Raw genomic sequence first — 15326 nt, forward strand, 5'->3', positions numbered from 1 at the left:
ACATCCGTCTGTTGCTCTGCAGGGTTTTCTCTCACTTTCTCCTTGTTTGTTTTGAATGCTGTCTCTCACAAGTTTACAATAGGGAATTTTGCAAACAATTAGAGGACATGGGAACACACAACCCTTGGGACCTGCATTCATCTGTCCCTGTTTGCAGAGGCGATTACACAGATCTTCAGTTGGAACAGCCAGAAGGGGGAATTGATCTCAAAGTGTATCTAGGCTTTAACTGAATGGGATGATGCAAATGAGGCCATGTCAGAGATCCCAACACACACATCTATGTATCAAAAGTGGTTTCTTTACTGTGGAAACTTGTTTGAAATAGGTTACATTAATGATTATATGCAGCATTTTATATCATTGTCAAATCAATTATGATACAACTGCTGGAAACAAAAGGAAAACCAGAAGTCCACTGGTGGCCTCCATCTCGACCTGGGGATGTAGCATCAGCTGATTGTTTTGACATCATGTTGATGATCACGATCGACACTAGTTAGTAGTTTAACAGATTATAAATCAGTCCTGGTAGGAGCTTTTAACATTAAAACAAACTTAAAGTTTTGTACAGAATAAGAACATCAATGATCCTTGCAATGAAACCAAGGAAACAAGAACACAAAAAAAGTAAATGTAAATTATCTTACAGATTTTCATCCTCTTCCCATCCAGTGAAAACAATGAATGTCCAGATGTGTTGATTTTTGAATTTCCTTTATGTGTTGAGAAAATTCTCATTCTTCTTAAGCTCAATAAAACTATTTAAAAACCCTCTTGGATCAGCTGGAAAATACAACGTCACAAAGCTGATTACGGCTGTTTTTCTGAACTCAGGGAAAGTTTTTAGAGATACATGGTTCTCACAAACAAATGACGATGTTATAGAATATGATGCATTGCTGTAGATTAAACAGTACATAAAGGAGATCAAATCAGCACAACCTTAAACTTCTACAGCAGTAAAAAGCAACATATACATAAATGCACCAGTAATATTAATCCAAACCGACAGGGAACATTTTAATGCAATAACAACAATTGCAATGCAAAAAAATAACATGAGTAAAGGATCTGAAAACTTCCTCTGTCACCACTGACAACATATTAACATTAGATCCTGTCCATGTAGTGATACACAGTCTTACAGATATGCGTGGCCAACTCTGCCAGAGAATTGCAGTTACCGCATGTGCTTTTTCAGAAGCCTGAGGGGCTCAGCAGCCTCCGAGCGCCTCCTCTTAACTGCGGATGTAGACAATAGAGCGAGGGGGCCATCATGCGGAGTATGGTGTATGACGTCTTCCAGAAGGTCCTCTAGTTTCTCTATTACCCTGTCCATGTAGCTTTCGTCTTGGAGGTGGGAGACCTTGTCTGCAAGGTCTTTTAACAGACTATCACACTTCTGGCGCTTCCGTGCGCATGTGGAGCTGGATGATGATTCTGCATGGGTTTGTTGCTCGGAGGCGGAGGGATTGGTCGCTGTAGATGATGGTGCGGACGTACCTGAGCCGTCAGCAGAGTGCTTCAGGCACACCTCATCGATCACAAACAGAGGATTCTCCCTGTATGCGAGGCACAGTCTGTCCCAGCTCCAGTCAGGTACCAGGTTGAACACTGCACAAAAGTGCGTGCATGGGAGCAGGTTTTCCTGCCAGTCTTTACATGTACATGATGGCATCTGACTTTCCGATCCAAAGAACACGCTGCACTGTGGTACTGTTGTGTCTCTCTGAATGTTGACTTTGAAGCTGGCCTCCCCTGCAGACGCTACATGGTCCAGTGTGAACATCAGGGACTCCTGGTGTCTCGACATGATGTGCTCAGCCACCATTATTGGTTTGTCTCTGAGGAACCGTGGCAGATATTGGCTGTTTACCCGGTGGCCACGGACGTTCAACTCAATGTATCTGTGAGCAGATAAACATTGAATTACTTCATACCACATTATATATGGTTTGGTTAGGTTAGGTTATTTTGTCTCAGTCCTCTAGTACATTTGATTTGAAATTAAATATTTGTGCTTGAAGTACAGACTTGGTATGACAGTAAATACCGCCATGTCATATGAGCACTGTGAATAATATAACAGCAAAGTATTCATGCTTTGAGACTTTTTATTTTGGTTTTCTGTCTTCTGTTTGTTGGCCCTTTTTTGCGTTCTTACCTTTGATAAGATCTTGGCAAGATATCCTTCACAATAACAGTGGTGGTGTCACTGAGACTGCGGTCCTTGTAGCCCTTCAGGTACGAGTGTCTGAGTGTTTCATTTTGTCTCTCGACTCCATTGTTTGCGTAGGCAGCCACCCTCAGGTCTTCCTTCTTGAATGCCATAACCCATCTCTAGTTCAGGACATACAACGTCACAAAATCATATTAAAATCATTTTCATAAGGAATTCTAGTTGAATGTGTGCACTACAGTGCTAAAATAGGTTTTATTTTCAACCTTTAAAAATGTGCACTGGCCTAAAGTGTTGTCTAAAGCTTTTTAGCTTTTAGTTGTACAGGAACAAAAAGGACAGCTCTGGAGTAGAAGTGTACACAAACCTCTGCTTGGGAAAGCCATTTAGTGGAGAACCATCTTCTCAGACTCTCGTTTGTCTGCCAGGCAGAGTGTTGTTTGAGGAGGCGGGTGCTGCTATCAAATTCTTCAGCCGTCCCAGAGTCTGCGATGGCCCCAAGCATTTTCAAAACTTCCTCTTTACACGTCACTCCGTGTCCCTTTTTTCTGGTCCATTCTATCCACGCTTTCTCCCGGTGAAAATCGCAGAGGATCACATTGGAATCTAAGAACATAAACAACACAGAGTTACTGTATATTTCCCACTATATTTCACTAGACCTGAGTTTGGTTAAATATAATCATTGATTGTACCTTATTATACAACTTAATTGCAAACAATAAAATGTATTGTGTGTATCAAATGGTTTGTAATAAACAGGGGGGTGTGGGTAACCCAAAGTAATGGACATAACAAGCGATGGCAATAAAGTTATTTGTATTGCTATCTTCTGATTTGCTACGTAAAAGTTAATCTTTGTTTAAAAAAAAAAAATGGAATAAAGAAATAAATCAATTTAAATACTTACCCTTGAATACTTCTTCCAGAGCCCCAATTTCTGTGTTACAGAAATTGACCATGAAGTGGGACGGCTTCCAGTCTGCATTCCACTTTTTGAACACCTCCAACGCCTCTCTGATGTCCTCCTTCTTCTCAGACTGTGTGACGAAGACTCCAACCACAATGTAGTTTACATTAGTCCTCACACAGAGGAAGAAGACGGGTACTGAATACCTAAGAGGCAAATTAAGCAGATTGGTATTATGCTTTCTCAACAATACATTTTAATTTCGGCACAATAGTCATGCATTTTTCTAAGAAAAAATATGAATACAAAACAGTCTGTGAAGGTATGAATGACCTAATAAAGTTACTATCATTACAGTACCTGCTCGTACGGTACGTTGCATCGAGCAAGCACAATTGTTGCCCATACAACACCAAAAGCCTCCTCTGCCATTGGGTCTGCAAACAGAGGAGCAACTTCTCAACGGCGCCATCGTCCGTCTCCTGAGAAGGTCTGTACTCGATAGCACATCCCTCTTCCTTCCACGTCTCCACCAGGTCCTGGAACATGTGAAGGCCAAACATTATTTTAATGTATGTACTTATTCTTAGAAGTTTCTGTCCTGCAAACGTAAACGTAGACTGTCTTATTAGACGGTTTAAAACTGACTTTTCTTTGGTGGTCATAGATTTATGAACAACTCTGTGCATGATCTCCACAATACTACTTGTTGTTTGTCTGAAAGAGCAGCACCCACAACACAATCTTTACCTGTAAATTCAGCTGGTCTGCACTGCTCTTCATTGACCCCGTATTTACTTTTTGCATGATGTTGCGGATGTCTTTATCTAGAGGATAGAGCCTTCTCCGAGTAGGGGAAGAGGATTCGGAGCCTTGGAGCACCTCCCTTGACCCTGCTGCCTACATGTCCAAGCACATCAAATTGACATCACCAGCAATATCTTGAACAAAAAACCTGCATATACAGTATGTAAGAGAAGAACAGAAATGCTATGGAATTTGTAATGTCAAACCCAGCACAAGGCACAAACCTTTCCAACAATGGGGTGGTTTTTATGCACTGTCACATGTGGGAAATAAGCAGTGAACATCTGCTCTGTTACCACAGGTGACGGGTTTTCTTTTAGCGCTTTTCTCACAGCTGTTGATTGTTCTCGCCTCTGATATGGGGTGTCCTCGCTTATCTAGAAACACAAAACTCAGAACTAGAACTCAATTCTATTCAACCTTTTGTCATTTCAGTATGAACGAACATTGCAAATATGGTCTACTAAGATAGTAACGGATATATAACATGATAGAGTAAACAAAAGAAGTTACGCACATGAATATTGGAAACACAGTCTTTCCCATGACAAAATAGCAGTAAACATTAGATAGTATCTCACCTTATAATCAGGAAATCTGCATATATGCACTGCATATATGGCTGCAGGACAACCTGCTTTTTTGGATTTCCGCATGGTCTCCACAAACACATCTTCTTCTTTGACAGTCTTTGCCTGAAAGAAATCATCTTTAGCATTTATACATTCAGTGATATCCAAAGACTTAGTCTAAATTTGAAATGCCATATTGATCATCTTGCAAAGAAATGAAAAACTGCCTTTTTCTCGTAAAGTTATGACTTTATTCTCATACTATTATGACTTTATTCTGGAGATCTCAGATGTTTTTTCCCTCAATGTGGCCCTAATACTCCGTAATACATTTGCTCTTTGACCCTCACTGCATTAGACTTATATACTATATACTTAGACTATAAACTGTGTCACCTTCATTCACCACAATGATCAAATGTTTTGAAGCTCCAGACATATTATTATTTATTTTTTTTAATTTTGCCTAAAATGTCTCTTTTGATAGTAAAGGTTGCTGACCCCTGGTGTACATGCAAGTGTATTATTACACATGTAATGACAACCCCCACACACACTTAATAACACAGTTACACTCTTGTTAGTGAACTGTAGCATCTAGCAGCCTATCTCACATCATGACCAGCAACATGGTGATATATCTGTGGACTGATTCATGCTGTAGTATGCTGAGTGAGGGATTCCTCACCATCTTCTCTTGTCTCTTCCTCTTCTCTGCAGCATGTTTATCTCGACCCTGGTGACACACGTACGTTTTAGTGCCGAGCACAGCAAAGGGCGTGCCATCAAACGGGACCGTCTTCAGCTGCCAGTGGACACCTGTACCTGTTAAACTCACTTCTGTGGAGAGAAATCACCTGAGGTTAGTATCTAGATAGAAGTAACCTCGGCTGCAGACTGACATCTGACATTGAGCAGCATAACAGTTAGTTAGCCCAACCTTAACTTTAGTTCACTAACTTACCGTGTTTTCCAAACGATTTGTGGCTTTTTGAAACAACAAATTTGATATTGGTGTTTTTCTGGTATGACTTCAGATGAGCTTCAAAGTCTGAGAGACAAGAAAATGTTGAAGCGGCTCCCAAAGGTGTATGTGAGTCCGCCATTGCTGTTGTCATCCGTGTTGAATCTAGTGATGTGTCGTCGCGAAAGAGCCGGTTCTTTGAGCCGGCTCTTTGAGCTCTTATGATAAGAGCCCAAAGAGCGTTTATTATTTTTTTCTTTCTTTAATTAATTAAAGGCAGAAATGATATGATGATCTTCTCCGCTCCACGGGCACTCCATGCACTGACTGTGATTGAATGTTGTGTTAATGACGTCCGTGCGACCAATCAGGTGATGCCAGACAAGGATCATTACATCAAGCAGGAAGGGGCGAACGGCGCGCTGATGGTCTACAGGTACAGAGCAGGAAGGAGAGGAGGAGAGGAAGAAAGAGAGAGGAGTGCAGTGCACGAAAAGCAGACAAGATGAGTGACAGTCGGAAACAAAGCAGCATGTAAAATTATGGTATTCTGGAAATTATAAGGTTTAGTATAATTATATTGAATAATTTAAGTGATATATGTGCACACATACTAATCATAGGTCAAAACAGATAAAGCTAAATTTGACTGAATTATAAAAGGCAGAAGTGGTAAAACGCAGAGCCTTTTGGGAGCCGAAAGAGCCGGCACTTCTTGGTGAGCTGAGCCAAATGATCTGGCTCACTAAAAAGAGCCGGAATTCCCATCACTACTTGAATCAAGTGCGCATGCGTGAGAGATTCTCAACTTGTAGATGGTCTCGTCCGTCGTAGTGAAAACCCCTTCAGACAGATAGTTTGGTACAGCCCACCAGTCGCGCGAAAGTTCTGTAACAGCAATGGCGCCTAAAGCAGGTATGATGTAGTCATGGATGTATTAAAGGTTGTAGTATGTTGTAGAAATAAATATAACTCAGTAAGTTAGCAACATGATAGAGATGTGGTGTATATTGTTTGCAGTTGATAAACGGGTACCGTGTGTTATTATAACACTGGTTGTCATGGTTTGGTTAGACTTCCCCTAGTAGACTGCAGGTTGCCATGGAGTTACCGTTAGGTTGCCATGGAGTTACCGTTAGCTAGTAGCTTGCTAGGGCAAAGAGATGAGCAGAAAGGGGAACCCCCTTACCCAGCTGGTCCTGAGGCTGAGTTCACCAACCCTCTCCACCAACACACCAAGGCCTCAGGAACAGAACATACCACCAATTAGACTCAACCAAATTACAACACAGTTAACACTAAACTACATCACCTGTTGGTGAACACTATCTGGCTCTAAATCGACAGTACACCATAGCAGACTATCTGAGCATGGTTACTGATCTACATTTAAGAAGAACCTTGATGAAGTCCAGACTGAGTGAGCACAGCCTCGCCATTGAACAGGGGCGACACAGGAAGACCTGGCTCCCTGTAGAGCCCACTGCATCCTCAGTGAGCCTGAAACAGAGCTACACTTCCTCACCAAATGCGAGAAATATAAAAACATCAGGGAAATGTATTTTTTAAAAAAAATATATTTTAGCACTAAAGTTTTTCTACAGCTCTCGGATGGAGATAAATTATCCGTCCTACTGGGGGAGGACACTAGGAGCTGTGAGCTGGTAGCAGTCTATGTTGCTGCATACATAAACTGAAGTTCAGCTGTCTGCACCTTGTTGTTTGATTGTTTGTTAATTTGCTTCGTTTCCTGTTTATATCGTTGTTCCAATTGATTGATTGAAAATTATTTTTTATTTTATTTTATTGATGTTAATGAAATGTAACTATTGTACATTTTCATCATTTGAATATGCTTTGGCAATATGTACAGTGTTACGTCATGCCAATAAAGCCAATTGAATTGAATAGTGGAGCAAAGGGATGATGATCAAAGTATAACATCAGCTAGTGTTTATTAGTTGAGCGCTACGACTCACTTCCTTATCTACCATTATCCTGAGTGTATTGCATTCCCTTTAACATCAATGTGTATTCCAGGTCGTCGAGGGACGAAGCGCAAAGCGGAAGTTCAGACAGAGGAGGATAAACCATCCGTGGAGGAGAAGAAGGACAGAGGAGAGGAGGAGAACGGCCAGGACGGTCAAAGGGTAGTCATTGAACACTGGTGAGAAACACAGTGTTCAATGACCACTGTCAAATTTCTTATTCAGCATTTAGTTGTACTTAGCTCCATCCTCTCGTGTCACTTCTGGTTGCAAAAAAACAAGATGGCGACAGACAAAATGCAGTCCACAAACCAATGGGTGATGTCACAGGGACTACGTCCACTCCTTATAGTCTACTTGAGCCTGCCTGACAGGGCTGGTGGACAAAAACAGTTGGGAACCACTGTTCATCTGCACAAGACATCCTGCTGTACATTAGGCAACAAACACGCTTAATAACTTAATAAAAGAAGCAGCTGCTTCATGCATTGTAGACTTCATTTCACTAACTGGCATTCCTGCAACATGACTCCTTCAAAGCATTAAGCTCATGCAATAAAGTGTTCTCTGCAAAGTTGTACTTGAGGACAGTACTTGAGTAATGTACATAGATGCTTTATCATATGCAGTCATTGATAACTTTAGTAGACTGCATAAATGTCCACCTGATGGTTGATCTGTTATTTCTGGCAGTAAGAGCTGACGAGTGTATGGGCGTAATGCTGAGGAGGTGAAATCTGCCCTCTTGGCTGCCCACCCTGAACTGACTGTGGTCTTCAACCCTGAGAAACCCCGCAGGAACAGCTTCGAGATCACTCTGCTGGATGGAGGCAAAGGTGAGGACGACGAAAAGGGGAAAACCTAGAATAACTGCAATTTTACATCCCCAGTGGTTGAGCAAGTGTCAGTATCTCAGTTTTTGTACTTACTCATTTTTAAGGGCTATTAAAGGTTCAGTTCACAAAAATTACAAACAACAAAAACACAGTAATTTTCTAACCACTGTTTGCTATGCACGTAGTTTGATTTTATTTGCTGATGTTATGAGATCTTCACCTCTGAGATGGATACTGGTGGTGAATGAAATTTAATTTGGTCTTCATAGCAATAAAAATATCACTAAGCAAGGTGCATTCCCAGAAACAATGGTCCAGTTACTCAGGATGAGAGTTTAAGCCTCGCTTTTGACAATCGTCAGTTGTTTGTTTTTAATCTTCACATTAAAACAGTTTATAACGAGGCCTGTGGATCCCCCAGAGTAAACTGGGACTTTGTTTGTGGAAAGACCAATAAGAACATGGGGTATTTCAGCAGGTGTATACCAAAAGGCCCAGGCTTTTGTAACACATTGATAGTATTGCTTATCTTCTATATTGTTCCTACAAATGACGCCGTATTCTGATGTCTCATCCCTAAAGAAACATCTCTGTGGACTGGAATAAAGAAGGGTCCGCCTCGTAAGCTGAAGTTTCCTCAACCTGATGTTGTAGTTGCTGCTCTACAGGAGGCTCTGAAGGCTGAGTAGATGCGCAGTGAAGGTTTGTCATTTCAAATCTCTATCAGACAGAATAGTACAATACTCTATGCAAAAATGAATCAAGGATTGCACTGTCAGGCTAAATTTTTAATTTTGTTCAGCTGTAATAAATAGAGACGCAAAGTAAAATGAAACTTGTGAACTGTATTTTATATTGGATGTAAGTGTATATACTGCTGCTGGTTGAGACTGATGGCCTTACAGGGGAATAGTACACAACAGTGGTGTGTTAGGAATGTTTATATTTCAGAGTTTAACTAAAGAAAACTTCTTGTCCTGCTTTCAGCCAAGAGTTGAGGAGATGTGAACCATGGAAGCAGAATGATGAGGAGTGACCAATGGGATGTTCTCAGTCTCTCCTCTGATGATCCAAGCTCCAACAGCTCACATCTCCTGGACGCATGGTGACACCTAGTGGAGCCTCTCTGAGCCAATACATTTCATACAATGCATACAATGCTGCTGTTTTTGTAAACTATTTTTTTCCCCTTATTTCTCAACAGTTAATTATGCTTTTAAATCATGTTTTTGGTAAATAAATAAAGTGTTTCTTGTTTCTAAATTATTGTAATTGCAGGTTTGTGTTTCCTCTAGCCAAGCAGTCATTTGTATGTGGGAAGGTTTTTATTTTACATCCCAAAAAGATTTATTCTGTGCAGGGCAGAGTTGGAAAGTAACATAAGTAAGCGTATTTACTCAAGTACTTTACTTAAGTATAATTTTGAGGTACTTGTTCTTTATTTGTGTCTTTTCTTTTCATGCCTTTTTCTACTTCTACTCCATTACATTTCAGTCAGAAATATTGTACTTTTTACTCTACACTAACTTTTTCTGACAGCTTTAGTTACTTTAAAAATTAAGATTTTTGCACAGAAAACATATGAAGAGTTTGACAACTATTTTGATAATTGTTGTTTTTCGTACAAAAACATGACACAGGTAGATGTAATTACTGTGGCCAAGAGGAAACAGTGGAGCGTGTCATATTGCATTGTGAGAGATATGAGGAAGAAAGAAGGCATTTGAGTCAAGGCCTCAAAGAGATTAAAGTACACTTTGATTTAATTGATATTTGACAAAAGAACTCACTAAATGAGTGTTATAGAACATTAATTCAGTATCTTAGACAAATTAATATAATTGGAAAAATATGAGGTTGCTTGTTTTGTTTAGTTTTTTATGTTATTTATTTTTTTGGGATATAGTAATTATTATCCAGAATGATCCACACCTCCATACCAGTTGGTGGCGTTAAAGCACCAAATCGTTGTTTGCCAATAAACCTCAGAGAAGAAGAAAGAAGAACATGATTGGTTGCGAAAGACGTGACGTCATCACGTCGTCTCGACCAAACAGCGTTGTCTCCTCAAGAGTTGGGAAGCTACTTTTCATTCTACAATAAGGCTTGAAATCAGTCCGTAAGTACTACACAGTAAAGAATAATCAACCTGTAGACATTCACCTGACATTATGGGAGTAGTTTAGTGGTATTTGGAGCGTTTGTCGGCTCTTTACTGCTGAAATAGTTGCTGTTACTGCTTGTTAACTGCTAACGTTAGCTAGCTGGTCTCTGCCATGAAGCACTGGTTCTCTCTCTGTGTGTTCATTGATCAGTACACGTGTTATAAAGTACTCCAGAAAACTATTACTATAGCCAGCGATTAGCCCAACACTGGACTGTCACTCGACACACAAATGAGGAATCCAATTAAGTTTAAAATGTCCCAGCAGCTCTCTTTATAGCTCCAGTTTGTCCCTCACATGTAACATTATTAGTGGAAGCCACAGACTGGGGCTCCTCTCTGTCTTTCTGTAATCTGAGTTTACTGAATGAATTGTATGTTTATTAATGTGACACTATACTGCTATACTTTTTGCTGGCCTCTTGTGTGATAGTGATAATACATGTAAAGAGACTTTCTGGTTAAATGAACTTTGTAACTCAGCTTTTGACAAGCATTTGTCAATATTTTTGACATTTTAAGACTATTTTATGGTCTTTAAAAAGATAAGATAAGATGAGATAGAACTTTATTAATCCTGGAGGAAATTCTTGTGCCAGAGAGTGCTCAAAAATACAACAAAATTACAATAATTACAAGTGTAAAAAATAAAAAAGTACTATTTCTAGCACCAGTGCCTAAAAGAATAACAATTAAGTAAGATACATTTAGTAAAATGAGTAAATAAGATTAGTAAAATAAAAAATGTAAAAAGGAAAATAAGTAATATTGCACATGTTGGACATTAATATTGCACACAATGAACAGTGATATTGCACATGAGAATGTAAAAAGTAGTATTGCACATGATATTGATATTATTGTTGTTGTCGGTGATATTGTGACAACAATACATTTAAATACATACAAATACATCTCTAATATATTGGCAGTATTAGAGATATTGTGACAACCTGTACTGTATATGCATGTAACTTCTCTTTTTAATATGCCGTTATTGCCATATGTTTGTAACATAGACTTTCTCTTGTAGTCATGGCAACAGAGGGTGTGGAAACGACGATTGAAGATGTTCCGGTACCTGGGAAGGTCAGCACCAGGTTTGACTTGGAGAAGGAGACTGAACTGAGGTTTGAGGTGGAGGCAGGGGAGGCAGCAGAGCAAGTTGAGCTGGAGCTCCTCACGGGAATGGCTGAGGTGTTTGGCTCCGAGCTGAACCGCAACAAGAAGTACACATTTGGACCAGGCTCCAAGATCGCAGTTTTCACCTGGCAAGGCTGCAGTGTGAATCTTTATGGGAAGCCAGAGGTGAGCACCTGGAGGAGGGTCCATGCAGATTTGTGAACGTTTTTATGTGGCTTCTATTTTGGCTTATTTGGTGATTCAACTCACCAATTGGATATGGTATCACATTTAACCCTGTGTGGCTTTGTGAGTTTGACATTTGATGAATGAGAGGCTCAAATAACCAGCGTCTCTCCCTCATCGCCATAGGTGGCTTATGTGTCCAAGGATACTCCCATGCTGCTCTACCTGAACACACATGCTGCCCTGGAACAGATGAGAAAGCAAGCAGAGCGGGACAATGAGAGGGGGCCGAGGGTAGGTTTGATTAAAAAATACTATTTTCTTTATATGCAAGCTTTCCAGATCCCAGTAAATGCATTTTCCATTGACCTTGAATAATTAATCATCCCTCAGGTGATGGTGGTGGGCCCTACAGATGTGGGGAAGTCAACAGTGTGCCGGCTACTATTAAGCTATGCTGTAAGGGTGGGCCGGAGGCCAACACTGGTGGAACTGGATGTTGGACAGAGTGGGGTAAGATGAATTGGAGTTATCATAATAAACATCGACTACAGACTACGGGAATAGCACCTACTGATATTTTAATTATTTTGCATTGTGTCACACAGACTTATCATCTTGAATTCAGGCAATGTAGAACTACAGCATACACAGCATCTGTGGTATAGAATAATTTAGATGCCTCTGTTTTAACGGCAGTTAAAATAAAGAGTAGTGTAGTATTGCTTGCACAAGATTGATTACAGTGACCTACTGCTTGTGATGTTTATTATCATTTATTGTATCTGGGACTGTTGTAAAACGTCACTTTGAGTGCCATAGGTCCATTAAAGAGACAGTGTGTAGGATTTAGTGGCATCTAGTGGTGTGGTTGCAGATTGCAACCAACTGAGTACCCCTCCGCTCACTCCTCCCTTCCCAAGACTGCGGTAACATGAGCCGCAGAGTGCAAAATCGTGGTAATGCTGTTCGCCTCCTTACCATAACAACACTACTTTAGGAGTAACAGAAGTCAGACAGCGGCTGGTGGTTACAGCTCACGTTACTGCAGTTTCACAAGCGTGTCGGAGAACTAGGGTGGCCTTAAGGTTACATAAAAACGTGAAAGGCTCTCGCTAGAATATATGAATATTATATTAGATTTCTGCTTATAGATCCCCTAAATCCTTCACACTGTCCCTTTCAGTGGACATATGGCAAACATCGTAGTTAATCATGCCACAGTTTGTAATATACCATCAACATCCACGGTTTACTTTATTCATTCATAAAATCATGGAAATTACAGCGCCAGTGCTCTCAAGGTTGTTTTTTAAAAGTGCCATAGGTGATTCAAATCTTATTGTGTAAACTACATTCTGCTCCTCAGGTGTCTGTACCAGGGACTGTGTCGGCACTCTGCATTGAGCGCCCGGCAGACGTGGAGGAGGGTTTCTCAGTCCAGGCTCCTTTGGTCTATCACTTTGGCTCTACTACCCCAGGGACCAACATCAAACTTTACAATAAGGTGAGAAAAGAAAGATTCTGGCCGTTGCGTAACATGACAGAATGAAGCCCACGGCCAAACTACAAATTTAGTCTGCTTTGTCAACAGTTTTTGTTTCTCTGCCCAGTTTCATCTGTTCTTTTCTCAAAACGTGTAGTTGACGTCATGCCTGGCGGAGGTGTTTTCTCAGCGCTGTGAGGTGAACAGGAAGGCCAGCGTGGGAGGCTGTATCATCAACACTTGCGGCTGGGTCAAGGGCTCCGGATACCAGGCTCTAGTCCACTGTGCCTCCGCCTTCGAGGTGGATGTGGTGCTGGTGCTGGACCATGAGAGGCTCTACAATGAGCTCAAACGAGACCTCCCACACTTTGTACGGGTTGTACTCCTACCCAAGTCCGGAGGGGTGGTGGAGCGCTCCAAGGAGTGCAGGCGGGACACTCGGGACGAGAAGATCCGCGAGTATTTCTACGGCTTCCGTGGAGTGACCTTCTACCCCTTTTCCTATGAAGTGCGTTTCTCAGACGTCCGCATCTACAAGATCGGTGCACCGTCTATCCCGGACTCGTGCTTGCCACTGGGAATGTCTCAGGATGACACACAGCTAAAGCTGGTGCCTGTGACACCGGGGAGAGACCTCACGTATCACGTGCTAAGTGTGAGCAGCGCCGAGGATGGAGAGGAAGGTGCTAGAAAGGGTATAGTAGAGAGCCCCGTGTGTGGCTTTATTGTGGTGACTAATGTGGACACGCAAACACAGGTGATGAAAGTGCTGTCCCCAGCGCCCAGACCACTGCCAAGACACACTTTACTCATCATGGACATCCGCTTCATGGACATGAAATGAAGCGTTACACTTTAGAGAAGAGGGCCCTGTTGCAAAAGTAGTGGGAGTCATCCTTGGAGGAGTTCTGTTGAGAAGAAATTTTGTTTCCTAATTGTCTTTTTGGGCTTTGTAGGCAAAAGAGAAAACAATTTTGGCACGGAAATTGGTAGCTCCTGTAAATAATGCCCCATTTTATAGACCACACTGTACAGATGTTTGGGCAATTTGTGGTAAGGGATGTTTTTATCAGTGCAGGAATTATTTTCTTGATAATCTGTTTTATGAACATTGTGTTCTCTTTGAGTAATAAATGTTTTAAATGTAAAACGTTTGTGTCAATTATGGTCATGGCCGCATATTTTTCTATGCTACATATGGACTGTATATCAGTTCACGTTTATTTGCATATGTCCAGTACCTAATGCACTGGTTCACAACCTGGGGGTCTCGACCCACACTAGGGGGTCAACGAAGCTTCACGGGCTGTCGCGAGGCCTTCTTGATTTTAAGGGGTGTAAGATAACTTTTTTTTTTAATATACAGTTGGCCTTTATCTCAGCATTTCATTTAATTCTGTAAAGGAAACTATATGAAATTGTTATTTTTATAGTTTGGATTATTCTTTTTTTCAAGAAATAAACAGGATAAGGGCACAGTGAAGACCTGAATATAAGTTATATTCACAGAACCTTCCCTCTCTGCTAAACAGCCTCGTCCTGCATTACAACCTCTTAAAGAGCTAATAGAACAATGGCCAAGCATCAGAGAGTAGAAAACACTGAACTTCGAGCCTATTAAGTATGAATGATTGTTAATAAATAAATTAAAAAAATACACAATACAGAGAATTGTATTAAAAGTCCCTAAAAATAATAGGAAAAATCATTTCTGATACAATATTCACAGGAAATAATCTGCTCAAAATTCATCCAAATCACTGGTTATGAAAATATTTGTGTCTTTACTTAATTATAACATAATCAAATGTGGGAAAAAGTCTTTACAATTCCATTGCTTCATAGTAGGTTTTGCAAAATATTCTCACAGAGCTTCATCCAACATTGCAAACTTATTATGAACGTGTCTGTGAAATGGGAGACGTGTCCTGTCTTCTCTGTTGTATGTATACATCCTGTAGTGTTTGTGTCTGTTTGGAAATAAGTGGGGCAAAGGTCACTAAACTGTAGGCTATATCCTAACTGTCATACAGTACCAGTATGGCAGTAACCGTTTAGGAGGACTGCGTTATGAGCTCATTAGCTGTTTATGTTGTAAACACCTGCCAG

The 15326-nt window shown here is 40.7% G+C and overlaps 3 protein-coding genes across 5 annotated transcripts; 2 read left to right on the forward strand and 1 right to left on the reverse strand.

The window, feature by feature from the left end:
* Positions 1-281: 281 nt before the first annotated feature.
* Positions 282-5648, reverse strand: si:dkey-31c13.1 (uncharacterized protein LOC100002197 homolog). The gene is made up of 10 exons (XM_037781020.1): positions 5436-5648; positions 5160-5311; positions 4481-4594; positions 4124-4276; positions 3843-3992; positions 3453-3631; positions 3093-3298; positions 2550-2788; positions 2168-2343; positions 282-1910 (listed from the first exon to the last, which is right to left on the reverse strand). Exons 1-10 carry the CDS (start codon positions 5587-5589, stop codon positions 1184-1186), a joined length of 2250 nt encoding a protein of 749 aa, XP_037636948.1. The 5' UTR covers positions 5590-5648; the 3' UTR covers positions 282-1183.
* A 547-nt stretch (positions 5649-6195) lies between these two features.
* selenoh (selenoprotein H) lies at positions 6196-9522 on the forward strand. Of its 2 annotated transcripts, none has more exons than XM_037781011.1 (5): positions 6196-6350; positions 7476-7602; positions 8138-8259; positions 8842-8961; positions 9247-9522. In XM_037781011.1, exons 1-4 carry the CDS (start codon positions 6335-6337, stop codon positions 8946-8948), a joined length of 372 nt encoding a protein of 123 aa, XP_037636939.1. In that variant the 5' UTR covers positions 6196-6334; the 3' UTR covers positions 8949-8961; positions 9247-9522. The 2 variants fall into 2 exon arrangements, with proteins under 2 accessions (XP_037636939.1, XP_037636938.1); XM_037781010.1 differs by having other exon boundaries at positions 6197-6350; positions 8117-8259.
* A 698-nt stretch (positions 9523-10220) lies between these two features.
* clp1 (cleavage factor polyribonucleotide kinase subunit 1) lies at positions 10221-14367 on the forward strand. 2 transcript variants are annotated; one of them, XM_037781009.1, is made up of 6 exons: positions 10221-10378; positions 11457-11731; positions 11918-12025; positions 12125-12244; positions 13101-13238; positions 13375-14367. In XM_037781009.1, exons 2-6 carry the CDS (start codon positions 11459-11461, stop codon positions 14059-14061), a joined length of 1326 nt encoding a protein of 441 aa, XP_037636937.1. In that variant the 5' UTR covers positions 10221-10378; positions 11457-11458; the 3' UTR covers positions 14062-14367. The 2 variants fall into 2 exon arrangements, with proteins under 2 accessions (XP_037636937.1, XP_037636936.1); XM_037781008.1 differs by lacking the exon at positions 10221-10378 and adding an exon at positions 10408-10557.
* Positions 14368-15326: the final 959 nt, after the last annotated feature.

The sequence above is a fragment of the Sebastes umbrosus genome, chromosome 9 (assembly GCF_015220745.1).
Source record: "Sebastes umbrosus isolate fSebUmb1 chromosome 9, fSebUmb1.pri, whole genome shotgun sequence".
NCBI lineage: Eukaryota > Metazoa > Chordata > Actinopteri > Perciformes > Sebastidae > Sebastes > Sebastes umbrosus.

Bases quoted from the DNA above. Each gene is read 5' to 3' on its own strand.
- si:dkey-31c13.1 (XM_037781020.1), bottom strand. From the start codon at position 5,589: ATGACAACAGCAATGGCGGACTCACATACACCTTTGGGAGCCGCTTCA. The intron at 3,632-3,842 runs GTAAAGATTGTG...CACATGTTCCAG, and splicing joins CAGACCAGCTGAATTTACAG to GACCTGGTGGAGACGTGGAA. The intron at 2,344-2,549 runs GTTTGTGTACAC...GTCCTGAACTAG, and splicing joins AATGGCTTTCCCAAGCAGAG to AGATGGGTTATGGCATTCAA.
- selenoh (XM_037781011.1), top strand. The intron at 7,603-8,137 runs GTGAGAAACACA...ACGAGTGTATGG, and splicing joins AGGGTAGTCATTGAACACTG to GCGTAATGCTGAGGAGGTGA. The intron at 8,260-8,841 runs GTGAGGACGACG...TCATCCCTAAAG, and splicing joins TCTGCTGGATGGAGGCAAAG to AAACATCTCTGTGGACTGGA.
- clp1 (XM_037781008.1), top strand. From the start codon at position 10,536: ATGAAGCACTGGTTCTCTCTCT. The intron at 10,558-11,456 runs GTGTGTTCATTG...TTTCTCTTGTAG, and splicing joins GAAGCACTGGTTCTCTCTCT to TCATGGCAACAGAGGGTGTG. The intron at 12,026-12,124 runs GTAGGTTTGATT...ATCATCCCTCAG, and splicing joins ACAATGAGAGGGGGCCGAGG to GTGATGGTGGTGGGCCCTAC.